The sequence below is a fragment of the Raphanus sativus genome, chromosome 5 (assembly GCF_000801105.2).
Source record: "Raphanus sativus cultivar WK10039 chromosome 5, ASM80110v3, whole genome shotgun sequence".
Taxonomy (NCBI): Eukaryota; Viridiplantae; Streptophyta; class Magnoliopsida; order Brassicales; family Brassicaceae; genus Raphanus; species Raphanus sativus.
In genome coordinates this window covers 6,851,140-6,870,227 of record NC_079515.1, presented here as the reverse complement: position 1 = coordinate 6,870,227, position 19,088 = coordinate 6,851,140, and the positions used below count along the sequence as shown (strand labels likewise).

General features: G+C 33.5%; 3 protein-coding genes across 3 annotated transcripts; 1 reads left to right on the top strand and 2 right to left on the bottom strand.

Annotated features, from left to right (window-relative positions):
- Positions 1-36: 36 nt before the first annotated feature.
- LOC108834636 (GATA transcription factor 17) lies at positions 37-950 on the top strand. Its single transcript, XM_018607962.2, has 2 exons — positions 37-331; positions 446-950. The coding sequence occupies exons 1-2, from the start codon at positions 146-148 to the stop codon at positions 776-778; spliced, it is 519 nt and encodes a 172-aa protein (XP_018463464.1). The 5' UTR covers positions 37-145; the 3' UTR covers positions 779-950.
- LOC108834633 (two-component response regulator ARR1) lies at positions 937-4,854 on the bottom strand. The gene is made up of 6 exons (XM_018607960.2): positions 4,417-4,854; positions 3,774-3,926; positions 3,248-3,688; positions 3,079-3,155; positions 1,639-2,829; positions 937-1,260 (listed from the first exon to the last, which is right to left on the bottom strand). The coding sequence occupies exons 1-6, from the start codon at positions 4,595-4,597 to the stop codon at positions 1,186-1,188; spliced, it is 2,118 nt and encodes a 705-aa protein (XP_018463462.1). The 5' UTR covers positions 4,598-4,854; the 3' UTR covers positions 937-1,185.
- A 7,448-nt stretch (positions 4,855-12,302) lies between these two features.
- LOC108805183 (probable polygalacturonase) lies at positions 12,303-15,522 on the bottom strand. Its single transcript, XM_018577155.2, has 5 exons — positions 15,364-15,522; positions 14,361-14,681; positions 14,159-14,279; positions 13,837-14,082; positions 12,303-13,251 (listed from the first exon to the last, which is right to left on the bottom strand). The coding sequence occupies exons 1-5, from the start codon at positions 15,373-15,375 to the stop codon at positions 12,581-12,583; spliced, it is 1,371 nt and encodes a 456-aa protein (XP_018432657.1). The 5' UTR covers positions 15,376-15,522; the 3' UTR covers positions 12,303-12,580.
- Positions 15,523-19,088: the final 3,566 nt, after the last annotated feature.

Here is a 19,088-nt window from a genome sequence, read left to right as displayed (position 1 = left end):
TAGGGTTTTTTACGCCCCCCGCCTTCCTCAGCTTTGCTATAAAAGCACTCTCGGTTTGTTAATATCCGTTACTTACCCCATTCGCCGTCTCTCCCTCCCTCTCTCTATACCTTATCATCATCAAAGTAGTAGCTACGATCAAAGAATGTCCGAGGTATCAGAAGAACCGAAAACAAAGGTTGATTCTTCCGGAGAGTTATCTGATGTTGATAACGACAACTGCAGTAGCAATGGAAGTGGAAGTAGTAGTGGTGGTGAGACGAAGAGGACTTGCGTTGATTGCGGCACATTCCGTACTCCTCTTTGGCGTGGTGGCCCTGCTGGACCTAAGGTGAGAAAGAACTCTTTTACTCATTTAACTTCAATCTTCTGGATCAATGTGACTTCCTGCTATAGTAGATCTACTCTTGTCTCATGATCCATATGTGTTTCTTTGTTATGCCAGTCATTGTGCAATGCCTGTGGGATCAAGAGCAGGAAGAAGAGGCAAGCCGCTCTCGGAATCAAACCAGAGAAGAAAAACAAAAGAAGCATCAGCAGTGATACTAGTGATCTAAGCCTCGACGATGGAAACAAGACCAGCAAAGATGATGATCACAGCAGCAAGTGTACTAGCAGCAGCAGCAAAAGAATGGGTAGATTTTTGGATTTAGGGTTCAAAGTTCCGGTGATGAAGAGATCACCTGTTGAGAAGAAGAGGCTGTGGAGTAAACTAGGCGAGGAAGAGAGAGCCGCCGTGCTTCTCATGGCTCTCTCTTGCGGCTCTGTGTTTGCTTAAAACGATGAAGAACAATAAAAGCTTCTTTTTCGTTTCTTTTTGGGTGACTTAATTAGTTTAACTATATATGTAGTACTGATATGTAATTTGTTTGGTTGCTGCCACTTATGTAATGCGTTCATTAGCTTAATGAATTTCAATTTTTGAGAGCATACAAATGACTCAAAGAGCATTTTCCTGTGCATTAAGTAGAGAGTAGTAATACATTAACTTCTACAAAGTAATTAACAATAATAATACAAACAAATATAATCTGCCTTTAAAATTTCAAGCAGATTATACACAAAAAAAAATATATGAAACAAATTTCACCAACGATGTTTTTAGTGTAAATTAGCAGATGGTCGTGTAATATGATACATTACAAATCCCTCTCTCCCTTCGGTTTTAATCAGCTTTTAATCCAATCAAACCGGGATATCATCGATTGAATATGCGTCAAAGTCGAACTCGGTATCAACAACAACCGGCGCAACTCCTTCCTGTATCAATTCAACAGCACAAGATTGTTTGTTCAACTTCTCTTGTTTCAGTCAACGTTTCTATTACTGATATAATAACTGATTGCTGTTCTGTCGGAATTTGAATGAAAACATTACTAAGAAAAAGTACCCCAAAGAAGCTTTTTATAGTTGACTTATTATTTATCCACTTCAAGTAAGAAAAAAATAAAGATTCTAGATTCATTATTTTTTTGTCGTTTATATAATAATACTTTTTCACCTAGTGGTAGTTTACGTAATCATGAAAGGTACACGCAACCAGTGGTGGTGAGAAAAGCGTTTTCATTTTTTGGAAACGCAAAAACTCTAATGGCTAAACAGTTTATTAAGAGAGAAACCAAAAAAAAAAATTCAAACCTGCTTAAGAAGTGCACTCATAAGATCTTCTTGATTACTATACTGCTCCTGGAACGTCATCGCTGCTGTATCTGCCGCAACTCTCTCCGACTTCACCCTCACTGAACTGCCTCCTCCGCTACCATAGACCTGATGATGCGTTACCATGCCTGTCGGTGTTTGCTGCTGGCTCCGGACAAGATCCGTGGCTGCAGCAACCGTTGTGTTGTTGTTGTTTCTTGACATGGAAGAAGAAGAGAAGGCTTCTGAGTTGGAGAAGGCTATGGATTCTGCGTCCTGATGCGCGTCGAAAGCGATACTCCGCAGATCCCAGTCGTTATGTCTGTTGTTGGTGGAGAACATGTCGTAGCTAGGGGTGGTAGTGAAACCTGGTTCCGAGCTGTTAACCTCTTCTTGGTAAGAAGAAGAAGAAGAAGAATGTGGTTTCCGAATCTGAGCTAAGCCTGGTGCACTAGCCAGCGGGAAGCTGTTCACGGGGAGTTCTTGTTGGAAGTTGCTGAAGGCTACGGAGGTTGATGAGTGTTGTTGTTGTGTTCTGAGGTTGGTGTAACTTGTAGGTAACACACGGCTGCTGCTCTCGGGAACAACACTGCTCCTTCCCGAGAAGCCACTTCTCTCGGTTATGCGGTTCTGTAACATCGGCTGCCTGATGATGGATGGCCCTCTCGGGAATGGCTGCTGCTGAGGCATCATCATCATGCCGCTGTTGTTCTGAACGCTATGTCCAGCTCTAACAGCAGCGATCTGTTGCTGAATGCTCATTCGATTATTATTACCAACAGGGAGCTGCTGCAAACCCGCGAGCTGTCTCGGTTCCATACCCGTGGGAACACCGTGAAGCAAGTTCATCTGCGGTTGATGTTGTGTTTGATGATGATGACCAATAATCCCATCTCCGAATCTTGGTTTCGAGTTGTCGAAGCTGAAGATGCTTCTCTCGTCCACCACGGAGGAAACAGGCAACCCTGACTTCGAGACCATCGCAGCAGTAGGCCGGCCTAAACCAGCCGCTTGAAGCTGCGCAAGGCTCTGAGCAGGAAGCTGACCTGCGACTGCTAACGCTTGAAGATCAAACCCGTTTAACGAAGAAAGAGGACCGAAGCTCGCGTCCTGACCCGTCATAAACGAGTTGTTTAAGTTGCCTTGGTGCTGCGAGACTCCTCCAAGCCGTCTTAGATATATCCTATATTTCTGCAAAGCCAACACAACCGTCTGTTAAGAACATATAATGCCAATACAATTGCTAGTTCGGCTATTGTTTTTTTTTTTTTTTTTTTATTATACAGAATTATCCTGACCCCACAAAAGTGGTTACAGACTAGTCACGTGTTTGCAATTATGTAGTCACTTAAAACCAATTGATAATAGTGTCGTGGATTATCTATCTTATATATTTCTTCCATGTTGGAGACTTTGTGTATAATATAAGGTTTATTATACCTGGAGGTGACTGGCGACGTTCTCCCGGGTTAGACCAGCAACATTCATAAGCTCTAAGATCTTCTTAGGAACAGCCTCTGCGTTTTAAAAAGAGATCAGTTAGATCCCTAAAAACATATCTCACAAATGTTAAATTGTAAAGGAAGCTTTTAAAAAAAGTCTTTTATACTTTCAACACCGAGCTGATTAACAGCAGCAACAAACTGCTGATGCAATTCAACAGACCAGACAACACGCGGTTTCTTCAGATTGGAAGCATCTTCGTCCCCTTGCTCTTCCCCTTCTTCTTCTTTCCGTTTCCGCGAGTTGTTGCTGCTGCTCCTCCAGTTGTTGTTGTTCCCTTCGTTGTTGACAGAGGAAGCGTTATCATCCACCGCATCCTCTCCACCAGAAACACCTGGACCTCCTCTCTGCTGCTGCTGCTGCTGCTGTCCGGACTCCTCGATGCTACCGGAATGTTCCGGTACGCTCCACTCGCTCCTCCTCTTACGAACAACGTGCTGCCATATGTTTTTAAGTGCCTCCATGCGTACCGGTTTGATGAGATAATCAACCGCACCGTGCGTTACTCCTTTTAGAACCACGCTCTTTGAATCATCCGCAGACATCACTGAGAATTAAAAACAAAATCAAGATTCAGTGACTGAAACACCATATTAGTTTCAGAGGTTTTAATATGAAAGATTCAAACGTACTGATAACGGGTAAGTCCATCTCGAGACCGACATGTTCAAGGAGCTTGAAGCCGTCCATGTCAGGCATGTGAACGTCGCTGATGACAATATCGAATCCGTGTTTGTTCTTCCTGAGCAGAGACAATGCCATCTCTGCTCTGTTGCATTTCGTTACTGAATGTCATCACAAAAACACACACAAGAAAACATCAAAAAAAAAAGACACAGAGATCTCTCTATTAATTAAACTTAGATCACAGAGAAAGGATCTCGTGAGTTGACATGATCTAAACCAAACTCAAGTCAAAGCTCAGTAATATTAAAGAGATTCTCAGATTTGAATCCTTTTAAAGTTCAAGAAAAAAACATAGTGATTAATTCTTTCACCAGGTGTTATAAGATGGTGTGATCTAAACAAAGGAAGTGTTAATCTTGAAAAGAAAGTTTCTATATTTGGGAGAGCAGAGTTAAGTCAACAAAACCATAATTATCCCTCAAAAATAACATATTTTCTTTTTTTATGGACCACAATAAAATCATTAAGGACAGACAGAGAGACCATAAACTCTTGAAAAAATTAATCATCAAAATTTTATTAAAACCCAAAAAGACAAAAAAACTAGAAGAGAAAAGAAGATCTTGTTTTGTCTTTGTGAATTCGAACCTTCGTAAAGACAAGTCCTGAGCATCCTCTCTAAGATCATAAGACAAGTAGGGTCATCGTCAACCACTAGTACTCTGAGTCCCGACGGAAACATCTCCACCACGGCTTCACCTCCTTGCTTTCTACACGAGCTCGTCCCACCGCCCGATCCGAGTCCTCTTCCTTGACTCGGATTCATCATCTCTCTCGGAAAGCTAAAAGAAGGAATGGCTTTTGGAACAAAGGAATATATACCCAGAAATAAGGGGAAATTTATTCGATTTGGGTTGAAACGAAAAAGAGAATAAGAATTGAAGATAGTGAAAATGAATTTGAGGGTAAAAAGTGTATAGAGAGAGAGAGAGAGAGAGAGAGAGAGAGAGAGAGAGAGAGATGAGACTTAGGGAGTTGAAGAAGAAGACATGAGCCTTGTCTCACCCTTCACAGCTTGTCTGTTATTTTAATCAAGTAGAGTTAAAGCTTATTATTAAAGATGAACCCAAGAATAAGATAAAATAAAATAAAAACTATATCTTATATGATCTGATATATACATGTCTTTTTTGTATATGCGGAGCTTACATGCCCTTTATTTTTCTTCTTTCTCTACATTTAAATCAGCTATATATAAATTCTCATTTTAGATCCATTTAAAAGGTTTCAGCAAAAAGAAAAGAAAAATCAAGTATGGTTGAGGTTAACAGCGTTTTAAATAAAGTTTTAATTAAAAAGTTTCCACTAATTAACTATAAAAAAAAATTATTGTAATGAGCATTTGGATGTTTCCTCAATTTAGCTAACTTATTGGCTATTTTGTAAGGTAGTTAATATAAGGGCTTAGTATTTATTTCTTTGAAAATATAGGGTATGAAGGTGTAATTTGAAGAAAGTGGGTCCAAATACCCTTGATGCGTGGATCCAGCTCATCTCATGCATGTAAAAGTTAAATTAACTCGTTATCTAAAGTTGTAAACTCAAACTTAACAGGTTATCTTTACTATTCTTAGGGTTATTTGCCCAATTTCTTAATTTTATTTTAGTATCCATTTTCCACTCATTCAAGAAAAGGAATTTGCCTAAAATAAATAATTACATATAGTTTGTTTATTTAGTTCAAATTTTACAACTTTACCCTTTAGATTTATCATTTATGTAACTGAGAACCCATGCCTTCTGTCTCATGGGTCTACTAAACTAAATGGTTAAACAAATATAAATATCATTAAATAAAACAAAATAATGCGTTGACGCACATTCAGGCATATGATTAAGCGTACCAAAATACACCTAAGCATTTTCTATCATTACGTACATGTTGAGCTAAGCTCCAATTATTTAAAAAACAAATCATGTTTCTTAAAACAAAAAGATAATTACAGTTTTATTTGGTATTCATATAACATGAACATCTATTAAAACGTTGGATACTTAATAAATAAATAACTCAAATTGTTCGTTTGAATGATTAACAGCATCATATGCTAATCACCAATCGCCTATTACCTCGGAAAACATTTTTTAACATAGTACAGATGGACATCAAAATTTGACTATTCGATTGTGCTGCGTCGTATTATACGTACTGTTAAACCATTAATTATTCTGTCAAATAGTAATTACTTTTTACCTTGTTTTATTTCTGATCTATTTATAAAAATGTAAATTTGTCAACCTCAATGTAAGTATTTTTAAGTTATCCAAGTTCAGTGTACATACTTTGCTTAAACAGGTGTTTAGCACTGCCGACATGTCGCGTATTTAAAAACTAATCGTAGATTTGGGTTTCATAAGACTCATTTCATATGCATCAACTTATACCTTGCATGATATTCGTTAAAAAAAATTAGGCTACATCTCTTGGTCGATATATAGTTTTTCTACTTCTTATAAACTTATATGATAAATAAAAAGGCATTTAATGATTTAAAAACATATAAATCACGTTGCCAGAAGCTTTCCCCACTGGGACACGTGTCCACGTGAAATGGATAAGATCACTAGCACCTTTGCATCCACCTCTACCATCTATCGTTGTCTTCGTTTGTTTCCCCCTCTTTCCCCCAGTGGCAAGTTGGGACATAAAACCATTATAAGGTAAAGTAAAAGTATCTAGCTTTCTATCATCAAAATTACTTGTTACTACGAGAGCTTGGCATCGTAGATTTATAGTTTTACTAGGTGTGCAGTAAAAAAATTTTAAAATATTTTTAATAGATAAATATAAATTATATTTATTTTTTTATTAATATTATAAATTTTCTTTTCTCTTATCAATATTTTAATATAAATTTGATTTAAATGAACATTAAAACTAAGATAAAAACAATTTTGTTTATTTTGAATTATATTTAAGAACGTGCATGTATATATTTAAAATTATAATCTTATGTAGATTTTTCTATATATTTATTTTAGTTAAATATATTAAATAAATATGTGAAATTTCATAATTATCAAAAATTAAAATTAAACAATATTTATAAAATCTGTAGATATATATAAGAAACTAATGATTTTACGATTTAATTTGATTTTATGATTTAATTTTTATAATTTATAAAAATATGTATATATTTTGAAATATTTTTAATTTAAATGATATTTCGAAATTTAAAATACCATAATTGAATATATTTTATTTAATGATGATTTATGAGTTATTATCATATTTTTAAAAAGTCCAAAAATATAAATCGATAACAAATGTAATATATGAGTTATTACCATATTTTAAAAAGTTTACCAAAAATATAAATTAACATTAAATATAATTGTCCATGTCGTATTAATCTATAAGACATGTCAACAATTTTAGTAGTCATGTCACAATTATTAATCTAGGTGTTTTCCTACATCATGTGTAGTGATATATTTTTAAAAATTTATATTTTATATTTTAAAATGTAATTTATTAATATTATATATTTTATTATTTTGGCAAATAATTAATATAAATATCACTAATTAAGCATAAAATTAAGAGAAAATATTTTTTATTTTAAATTATATTTAAGAATATATATGTGTATATATAAAGTTAAAATCTTTTTTTTTTTTTTTTTTTTTGAACTTAAGGCTTTCAATATAAAATTTAAAACGATTACAAGATAAGATCGAAGATCTTATAGTTTAGAAAAGTTGTAATGAAACAAGTGAGACAAGTTTCATGTAATAGTGAATCTCAAACCAATGAAACAACAAAGTTGAGACTAGATAAACCATCAATGATAAGAAAGACAATAGCTACTGATAGGATCCGCGGCCTCGTCGACCACGGTTTCCTCTCCTTCGTGCTGTCTTCCATTCCATGTTTTGGTATTTGATGGGAGGCTTTGACTCTCTCCCACCCCTAGTCATGCTGAACGAGTTTGAAGACTCTATCTCAGCTTCCTCCACTCCTTCTAACACTGTAAAACGAGAGGGACTCTCAAATGCACAATGATTAGTTGTCGTGGTTAAAGGATCAATAACAGAGGGTTCAAGGACCTTGTTGTTGATAATACTTGATGGAGTGTTCTCCATAATCTGTGAATCAATGGGAGTAGATTGTGCATCTACTAATGTGGAGAAAGCAGGGACTGAGTTAAGCGGAATAACAGGCTTCACTTGTTGTGAATGAGAAGGAGATAAAGTTATAGAGGCAGCAACATGGTGTACCTCTTCTAAGACGTGGGCAGAAGACTCTGAAGTAGAAATCAAGAGATTATCAATAGCCTTTGAATCCTTTGGATGCATAGTAGAGGATATAAAGTTAAAATCTTAGATAAAAAATTATTTATTTCATTTGGTTAAATGTATTAAATCAACTTGTACAAAACTACTAAAAATCATATAAAATTGTATAGTTATCAAAAATTAAAACTAAATAATATTTATATAATTTGTAGATATCTAAAAGAAACTAATGATATTACGATTTATTTTTTTTTAATTCAAAAATTTAGAAAATTTTAGGTAATAAAAATTTTATAATTATATAAGTAAAATTATATAATATTTCGAAATTCAAAATGTCAGATTTGAATATATTTATTTTAGTAATGATTTATGAGTTATTACCATATTCTACAAAGTTTACCAAAAATATAAATCAATATTAAATGTAATATATGAGTTATTGCCATATTTTAAAAAGATTTCCAAAAATATATATCTTTATTAAATGTACTTGTCCATGTCATATTTAACCATATGACATGTCATCAATCTTAATAGCCACGTCACAATTTTTTTTGTGAAAACGATTGTAGAGAATACACGTGGCAAAATCACTTCTCAAATATAGTCTAGGGGATAATTGCTCTACCAATTTATAAAACTAATCCTATCTAGCTTTTAAATAGTAAATATATGCTTGTTATTAGGCCCTGCTTGTTATGGAGTGTTTCAATCGCTTTTTTTTCTAACACCTCCATCACTTTTCTTTAATTTTGCTTATTTTTTTTCTTCTGATTTATTATTGATTAAGTCCAAATGAAAGATCCAAATACACATACATATATCCATACAAAGCCCGAAACTAAAGGACAAACTAAAAAAACGTGGATCTTAAACTCAAACCCACGATCGAAAAGTGAAACTCACGCGTCTAAACAAAGCACGCGTCATCGCCACGCGTTAAACCCACCCGAACAAGAGACACATATCTCGTACTCACCACATCGTGATGCAACCTACGATGCACCGCCGGAGACGACGAGAACCAAAAGATTCGCCCGGGTACGCCGGAGACTGAACCGCCACCACCACCATTTTTCTTCGCCTGACTTTTTCTAAAAGATAGCTTCATCGGGCCAGTCCCGAGATCTCATCCTGAGTCAGCGGAACTACCACTTACGGAGATTTAGATCCACCACGATCGCTTCTTTTTTCATCGTTTGAGCCCCTTATGCCCGAGAGCTTCCATCATTTTATGACGAGATCTCACCCGTAGCTTCAAGCCACCAATTCTTCCCAAAATTTTCGACCAAAACCGATTGCAGAAACTACACCGCCGTACACCAAAGTCGGATGGTCCAAGTGAGAAGGATCGCGAACCACCGGAGTCTAGGCCGGCTATGCAGCGTCAAGGAACCACCGCATACCAGAGTTGTTACCCGCTAGCCAGGAAGATGAGCAGTCAACAAATTCGCCGACACCGGGAACCACCGCGACTCTCTTTCTCTCAAGAGAGAAGAGAGAGAGTCTACCATTCCCGAAATCTTTAATTTTGCTTATATTATATATGTATGATATAAAATATAAAATAAAATAACAAGAAAACAAGAATGCATGATTGTTAAAAAACAAAAATAACTGCGCCAAAAGCTAAAATGGAGAAGGTCCCAAGAAAGAAACCCGCTGAACCGTATATTCTCTGTTAAAACTTTTTACTCTAACGATGAGCTTTTTGCGTTTTTAATGTATTTTTTCTTACTTTCGTGCTGCTTAGACAGACATGTTACTTATATTTATCAGCTTAAGGTCCATGTCACCAAAAAAAGGTTTTGTAGAACACAAATGTATCAGCTTTTTAGGCAGAACCAAAAACTTTTAAAATCACTATATGCAGACCCACGTAGCTTTTATAATAAAGGAATGTAAATATTATATAAAACGACTGAAAACTTGTTGAGTTCTTGGTGGGGAATGCACCCACCACCATCATATGTGAATGTTTCAAAACGGATAGCTTCCGATATAGCAATTGTTGTTTTATCATATGGCATTACATTGTTACTTTTGGGGGGGTGGGGGATAACATTATCACTTCATGCGCGGTATTCCGTATAATACTGTTTCTTTCTTGTGGATTTCCAAAGTTGTATTATAGTATAACCAAAGATTTATTTATGCGGCCTGATAGAATGCGAAGTTTTTTTTTTTTTGTTTTTGCCAAAGGAATGTGAAGTTATGTTTAAAGCTAAAAACTGAATGGAGTTATGTCACATAACTTATGTATTCATCTTCTTGCTAGTTGTCCTAGTTATCATGTGGCATATGCCCATAACTTTTGGTAGGAAATTTTATATCTTACTACTAATATCTAGCAACTGATAAATATTTCTTTTTATCTTCATTCAGATTGACCATTTTCACGTGACTATGTACAATGAATATGTTGAAAAAAATTACAATGAACTGAGACGATAATATTTTGAAATAGTAAAATCACATGGGTGTAATGGTTAAAAATTAGTCATACTGAATAATTACTTTGTATCGTTGAAGTTTGACACTTTAACGTTTAAGATGTACAAAAAAATTTAATTGTTTCCAATCCACTATAAATCGATAATATGAACAACTATATAAAGATATAAATAGATACTACTCTTTTATTATATAACAGGGAATTGCCTTGAATATATCTACAGTTAGTATAATTGTTCCATTACTTTTTTATTCAGCTAAATTTGTTACTAATTATTATATAAAATCTCATCATTTAACAAAAGTTAACCAGAGGACATATATGTGATTGGTTTAAACAGTAATGAATATTTGACCAAAAAAAAACTGACCCAAAAAAAATGAATACATTGAGTGGAAGCAACCTAAAAAGGTCTGGGGAACAGTGGAGGTCAACGGCCAAAAAATTGCCACGTGTCTACCGGGGCGAAGAAAAGATGCTGGCGGCCATAGAGATATGACAATAAACTGGAATAATATTTCAGCGCGTGTCATTAACTTTCTCCTCTACCGAACCACTCAGCATTCACCAGGGTCCAGGAACAGTGTTGTTGTGTGTGAGAGATATTTTTTGAGTAATACATTTGCGTAACTTGGGATATTGTTGCGTGTGAGAGGAATCAGAGGATGGTTATCGATTGTACCAAGCAATGCATTTCAGTGGAAAGATTACAACATGGTTATAAAAGTTACATATTGGCAAACGATAATTATTTGCCTTGTCAGTTAATCTCAAACTCACGAACAAGTGATAGACATATCGTCCAAGGAGATTCTATTTGAGTTATGAGAAATGTCTCCACACTCGGGAGCACAATTTCTCCAAATACAAAGATAGATTTTAACATCCCATTGCTACTTACATTTCAGATTGTTGTGTTCTGGTCATCTGAACAAATTTTTCCAAACATTGTAGAGGAGTAGAACATGTTGAAGTCACACATCTACAATAACCTGACAATCCACACCCTAAAAATAATTATGTCTATAAGAACATGTTTAACCCATTGTTATTTTCACCTCTATATGTTATAATAGAGGTAAAATAGCTCAATTCCACCTTTATTTTCACCACTAAAATAAAGATTGCTATTTTTCCTTTATTTATAGAAGAAAAAATAGCATTTCTCTATTATAGAGATATTTTTTTTTCAAAATATTCATATTTAACTCTCAATTTTTTATAGTTATAACCAAAATAATTATTTTTATAGAGAAATACAGATTTTATAAGAATAGAATTACATTTTTATTCACATAATAGTTTTTTTAATAAAACTTTAGTCTAAAAATTCATAATTTTATAAAAATCTTTTAAAAGTTAAAATTAAATAGGGTTAATTATCAATTTTTATAAATAAAAATTATTTTTTTGTAAAATAAAAATAGAATTTTTTGAAAATATTTTTATAGAGATAAAAATAGAAAAATACATTGGAGAGAAACTCATCTTTATAGAAATACTCTACTTTAGATGGAAAAACAGAAGATGGTCTAAACCAGAAAGACATGAGGTCAACTACAAAGGACAGGCTCCAACACAAACCCTATGATTGTGACCAAATTAACTACCACTAGAACAGTCTGACAAGCTAATACTATTAGATTGTCTTCACTTCCGAATATAGTCACAAGCCAATACTGCAAATACAGTTGGTGATTCACTCATTCCTAACTTTAGTATATTAGCATTTATCACCATTCTCCTTGCTTGCTGTGTTGTTGTATTAATCAAATCTTGATATTCTCACTTTTCACAACTCTTGATAGAAACAAGAAAGAAAGATGAATTATATCTTACACCATGAATGAAGAAATGGGAAGCTGTACATAAATAATACAACATATACTCTGTTTCTTGATTCTCACGTTTTCTTTTCTTCCTCCCTCGCTCGCTCCGACAACAAATTTTATGACTTTTACTGACCAAAAAAAATCGAAAATTCAATCTCATAAACCAAACTCCACCGCCACTCTCTTCTTCTTCATCACCACTTATTAAAATTTACTTTCATTACCAGCTGTAGTACGACTGACCCGCCATTTCTCCACCGTATATCTTACCACCGGCGAAACAAGCCGACGGAAAACTCATGAGCTCTCCACAAGGCTCCGGCGACACGTCCTCCGCGTAACCAGAGACGTTGGAGCAAACCCAAGATTCTGAACTCGTTTGCAAATGAACGTCCGAGAGACATATCGACGTGAACGGAGACTCTCCCATTCCGGTGAACTTCCCGGCCGATCCTACACCCTCTCCGGTGAAATTCTTCATGACGATGCGCGTCACGGCCGGGAGCGCGTCCCTGTCGTATTTATCATCCGCGTGCGCCCCGGTGTGTCCGTCGGCCACGATGGCTGTGTCTACACCGGAGAGAACGACGCCGGAGATCGTGATGTTACGGATATACCCTCCTCTGCCTCTGGTGGTCCTGAAGGCGACGCCTACGCGTGAGCTGTGTATGGTGAGACGCTCGACGGTTACGTCGGAGATTCCGCCTGACATCTCGCTACCGAAGGAGATTCCGGCACCGGTGGGAGATTTTAAGATGAGGTTCCGAATGTGAACAGTGGTGGTTGGACGGCCGTAGTTTATGCCGTATTGGTCCCAACCACTCTTGAGCGAAACCGTGTCGTGTCCTACGTTGATTGTTGAGTCCTCGAGACAAACATTGTCCGAAGAATCTGAAGAAAAAGACATTTAAAAGAATTAGCTTTCAATTGAGGAATGATGCAAGAGAATGGATGACTTAATGATGTAAGAGAATGAATGAAGTGGATATTATTATTACAAGTAGCCCTGGGGTTTTTGTCCGAACCGATCAAATCAAACCGAAAATTTCGGTTTTCGATTCGGTTATGATCTTAAGTTCGGTTTAGTTTTGAAAATTGGTTCGGTTTTCGATTCGGTTTTCTATTAAACAAAAATTATCTGAAAATAACAAAAAATAACCGAGATAACCAAAATAACCAAACCGGATTAACCAAAAATATCAAAATAATCGAATTTATCCAAAAATGCCTTTTTAAGAAAACTATACTAAAATTTAACCGAAAACAGGTTATATTCGAAAACAAAAGTACAAACCGAAATTAAACGATAACCAAACCGAACCAAAATGTAATTTTGTTAATTTTGGTATTGTTTTTTAGAATTTCGGTTAACCAAAAACCGAAAACTTGGTCTGGTTTCGGAAAACCATTTTTGAATTCCAGAAGGTACGGTGCGGAACCTAGTAATCCCTCCCCCCAGACAGAAGTGATTATTACCTGGGACAACTCCAAGAACGTATGGAGAATCAACGCTTGTTTCGATCAGAACATTTTTAATATGAACATGACTGCAATAAACAGGGTGAATGTTGACGGAAGGTGCGTTTAAGAAGGTTAGGTTCGATATAAGGATGTTTTTGGATGAGACGAATTCGATGATATGAGGTCGGCTATAGTTCAAAGTTCCTGACTCTAGCCACTTCCACCAGGCAGCACCCTGACCGTCAAATGTCCCGTTATCACCTGCCATATTTCAAGTCTCGGTGTTATGTTAAGTCAGATACATAGGTAAATGATGGTATGTGTGTGTGTGTTTTACCAGTGATGACTACGTCTAGTAGATTGTCTCCGTTGATCAAACTTCTGTATCGTTTCCCCGGAAGTTCGATTCCGCGACCATATGACGGTAGAGGACTGACAATATCCCAATGCGATGGATCCTAGCCACGTTAGGAACAAAAATAGAAACAATGTCACCACTATAACCAAACAAAAGAAACTTGGCTAAACACCCTTCATACCGGTGATGCAAGAATGGTTGCTCCTTTTTCCAAGAAGAGAGTGAGATGGCTAGTGAGATTGAAGCTTCCAGTGAGCCATTTCCCAGGTGGAACATAAAGCTGAGCACCGCCTTTATCGGCAAAGGACTTGAGGTAGAAAATAGCGTTTTGGAAAGCAATCGTGTTGAGGTACTTGCCATCTCCAACCGCTCCAAACTCGAGGATGGAGACACTGTGAGGTCTTGGGTCTAACTTGAAAGTCTCCTTGCATACTGCGTTATTGCTTTCTACTCTGATCAATAATAATAGATTGGTGAATGCCAGTAGCCAGACCGATGCCACCTGCATTGTACAACTTGAGATAATCAGCTTAATATTTTTTTGTATTAATTATCTAATGGAAACTGATGAAAGTTAGTGTCAAATAAATGTTACCAAAAATGGATGTGAATCATGTGATGTATGAAATAACGAGAATTTTATGTGACGGGTGACCAATAAAAACGTTTTGTCTAAGAGAAAATTCAGGGAAAGCAATTTGAGTTCCATGAGAATGTAAAAACATGAACTCTATTTCTTTCTTGGTGTCAGTCAACATAGGAAGTTCCGGAAAAAAAAAACTAAAATTTTGATCAGACGTTTATCAAATGTAATTCTCTTGGAAACAGCCATAGGGATCATAAACTAGCAACTATATAAACAAACAGAAGCATCAGATATCAATCAGAAAACCACTCAAATGAAGATCCAAGCAGGTAGAAAACAGAGGAAACAAATCGGAAAATCTAGTCAGGCTTCCAGATTTGGCTCTGGCTGAAAAGTCCCACTTTCAAAACGAGTATTTAGATTTCATTTGCTGGAGTTGGAGAAAAAAAAACAAGAGAGATTCAGAGAAACAAGTGATAGAATCATAGAATTGGAGTACAACCATTAAGAGATTCGTCTGCAAAGTTTCATACTTTTGGAATTTTCAGACAGGCAATTAAAAACAAAAGACAACAAGAAAAGGGAGAAACGTACTTACTGGCATCTTCATGAACTCAGAAACTTAGAGTTCCTGAGAAAAGGAGAAAAGTCTGGGCGAAGACAGAACCCAACAGAAGAAAAAAAATAGAGCAGAGGAGATGAGGAGGAGAAAGAAGCAAGAAAGTCCGAAGCCAAGTACTTTACATGTGTGTTTAACCGCACTGTTTGTTGGAATTGCTATCAAATCAAATATTAGTAATAAATAATAAATCATTTATTAGTGTTATTGATCCAAGTATTTAACATTAATATTTACATAAAAGGACCAGACAATATAATTCACTAAAATTATGGACTGACATTTCGGCCTTCTTCCCCTAGAGTAAAATTAGTTAAACTATGGTTGATCTAAAAGACACTAAACATTCACGAGTGACTGTTAAATTCAAAGTTTAGGATCCAGAAGAAACAAAAAGCAAGCCAAGATACTGTATATAGCTTTGGAATTTAAACTATGGTTGATCTAAAAGACACTTCTACCAGCGTATTCACTCCGTGCCCATAAAGAAGAAGCTAATTCAATGGCTGTTATAGTTTTACCAATTTAAACTAATCACTTGTGTAAATTCATAAATTTTCTAGTGAGTATTTTTTTTTGTCTTCAACGATTGGAGCAGCATATCTTGCCGACACGACTATTCTACATTTTGAATAGCTATTTGAAGTCTAAAACTAGTTGAAAAGTAAGAATTGTTAGTACAATTGTCTATGTAAACATTACTTTTTTTTTGTCTCGATTCTGCTCTACCTATACAAATTATTAAATGCTACGAAACTAAAATAATGAATACGTACTGTGATTTATTTACAGAAAAAGTTCTCAAAATACCATTTAATTGACAAGAAAATAAGTAAATTCAGATTTTTTTTATAACCATAGTATAATTCCAAAAGTTTTCTTGATCCAAAGAGTAATCACCACAAAATTCGCAGGATCCGTATTTTTTTATCGTTTAAGATATTTCGGATAACCAAGAAGAATAACGATTTTCACAGCAGTGAGCATTTTAGATATTTAGATATCACGAACATTTTTCATATGTTTTTTAACATGTCTTTCTATATATTTATTTAAAATAGAGTAAATTTATATTGTAGTGGAATTTCACTCAAACCTTAACCAATTTTAAGTTTAAAAAGGAATAATGATTATAACTAAATTTATTTTCTGATTTTGAATAATTTTATTGTATTCTATTATAGAATAAAAAAGATCACTGAATTAAAAATAATAATAGTGATATATTTTGAAATAAAAAATAGAGTGATGCTGAAAAAATATTTTAAGATCATCTCCAATGGTCCATCATTTTGAAGGAATACACCAAAAATCAATAAAAACATTCTCCAATGATACATCATTTTAGGGGAAAAAATGAGTTTGTGAATAACATTTCCTCAAATTTAAAGGAGCATTATTCATAATATCATTTTGATGTTAGACTTTCTTATTTATAATTTGATCCTTAAACTTTTTTATAGCTTTGTTTTGTACCTAAAAGGATTCAATATTTGTATTTTTACACCTTAAAAGGGTATTAATGCTTTCATAATACAATTATAAGTTTATATAAATCATTTTACATTCTTTAAGAAACTAAATTTATGTATATAATAAATATTAGTTAAAAATAAAATTATTTTTGGGTAATTTGTAAGTTTTCGAGGGAAGAAATGAAGGAAGCCATTAGAATAAAATCAAATTTATTTTGTATTTACATCATTTTGATGGAAAACTGATGTTAGCCATTGGACATGCCGTAATTAGTTTTTTGTCAAAATATTTTAAGACACATTCTCTATCAATTTAAGTGATTACTGTTTTAGTTTAGTTTTATTCTTTTTAAAAGTTTGATGTTATCAAATTTAATTAATGCATTTGCTTTTAATAAAAATAAAGCATAAATAAATAAATATTAAATAAAACTAAAAATAATTTTAGTATGTGTAAAATACTTAAAACATTAATATTTTAAATGGAAAAATCTTATTAAAAACCTTTAAATTGGCAAACGTGGCACTTTAAACTTTCGAAGTAACATTTGTATCGTAAAAAATCTTCAGTCTGGCTTATTTGTTCATCAAGTAAAAATTTTAATTGGTACTGTTCAAAATTGATGACATGTCAGTTTTTTAATATTTAAATGATTTTCTTAATAAAATACATATAAGATACAGTAAAAATTTATAAAAATTCAAAACAAATAAAAAAGTCACTAAAACTCATAAAAATAATAAAAAAATATTTAAATCTTTTATTATTGGATGATAAAAAACTTTTAATTATTAAAATAAATATAAAATTTCTTTAAAAAACAAAACAAGTCACAAAAATTCACAAAAAAACAAAAAAAAAATTCAAAAAGCAAAAATGTAAATAAAATAATAATAGATAATAAATATAAATTCAAGAACAAAAATTATATATGTTTTATAAAATCAGAAAACACTGTATTCTAGTGTTTATTGGTTGGGAATTTTCTGGAATTTATAATTAAATTAATATAGGGTTTGTGAATAGCTGTTAAAAGACTCCGACTTTAATTTGTTTGCTTTGATTTGGTTCACGAGAATTATTTGAAGATAATTAATTCTTTTAATCTGAACTAAACTAATTAGAGACTAGCTGTTATTTCGTTTTTTTTATTGTTATGTTTTGTGTGTGTGTGTTTTGGTTGGATTTGGGAAATTTTAGGATTCTGGAATAAAGGAAACGATGGATAGTAATGATAGTCTGAGGGTAGTCAATTTATGGCACTCAATGCATGTTATTCCTCCAACGTTTTCTGAATCTAGTTATAATAATCCAGAAAATTCTCAACCAACAAACACTAAAATACAGTATTTACTGATACTTTTTATAAAATAATATAAATTCTTATTCTTGATTTTTGTGATTTGTTTTTTATTTTTGTGAATTTTTATGATTTCTTTTGATTTTTTTATGATTTTCATATATTCTGTATTTTATAATTATTTTATTAATAAATAATATATTTTTGTGATTTTATTTTTTTGTAAAAATTTAATACTTTTAATGATTTTTTGATTTTTTATGAATTTCAAAGTTTTTATATTTTTTATTTTATTTAATAATATTTTTTAAAACAAAACTGTGAAATTTTTGATTTTATGAATTTTTAACAGGTTTTCATGATTTTTTAAATTTCTTATAATTTTTTATATTTTCTGTATTTTTATTTTTTTTATTAATAAAATCATTTAATAATTTTTAGAAAAATTAAATCGACATATCATCAATTTTAAAGTGTACCACTTTAGTTATGACTTAATGTACATGTAAATTAAGATTAAAATTTTCTTATGATACAAATATCATTTTAATGTTTAAAAATAGTGGTTATAAGTTTAAGGGGGTGTTATTGGATTGTGAATTTACAAAGAATTATATAGATTTATAAGTTTTGATGAAATTTTTTAAAGTGTCAGGGGTTAGTGTTCTTAGACCATCTCCAATGTGTTTTGCTATTTTCACCTCTAAAATAGATGAATTTTATAATAGAGGTGAGATATACTCCAATGTATTTCTCTAAAATAGCAATTTCTATTTTATAGAGTAAAAAAATAGAGGAATGCTATTTTTTTCTCTATAAATAGAGAAAAAAGTAGAAATTTCTATTATAGAGGAAGAAATAGAGATGAGTTGGAGCATTTTCACCTCTAAATGCTATTATAGAGGTGAAAATAGCAATGGGTTGGAGA

Bases quoted from the DNA above. Each gene is read 5' to 3' on its own strand.
- LOC108834636 (XM_018607962.2), top strand. From the start codon at position 146: ATGTCCGAGGTATCAGAAGAACCGAAAACAAAGGTTGATTCTTCCGGA. The intron at 332-445 runs GTGAGAAAGAAC...TTGTTATGCCAG, and splicing joins GTGGCCCTGCTGGACCTAAG to TCATTGTGCAATGCCTGTGG.
- LOC108834633 (XM_018607960.2), bottom strand. From the start codon at position 4,597: ATGATGAATCCGAGTCAAGGAAGAGGACTCGGATCGGGCGGTGGGACG. The intron at 3,927-4,416 runs GTTCGAATTCAC...GATGACATTCAG, and splicing joins CAGGACTTGTCTTTACGAAG to TAACGAAATGCAACAGAGCA. The intron at 2,830-3,078 runs GTATAATAAACC...TTGGCTTTGCAG, and splicing joins ACGTCGCCAGTCACCTCCAG to AAATATAGGATATATCTAAG.
- LOC108805183 (XM_018577155.2), bottom strand. The intron at 14,083-14,158 runs GTAAAACACACA...GAAATATGGCAG, and splicing joins ACTAGACGTAGTCATCACTG to GTGATAACGGGACATTTGAC. The intron at 13,252-13,836 runs GTAATAATCACT...CTTTTTCTTCAG, and splicing joins CGTTCTTGGAGTTGTCCCAG to ATTCTTCGGACAATGTTTGT.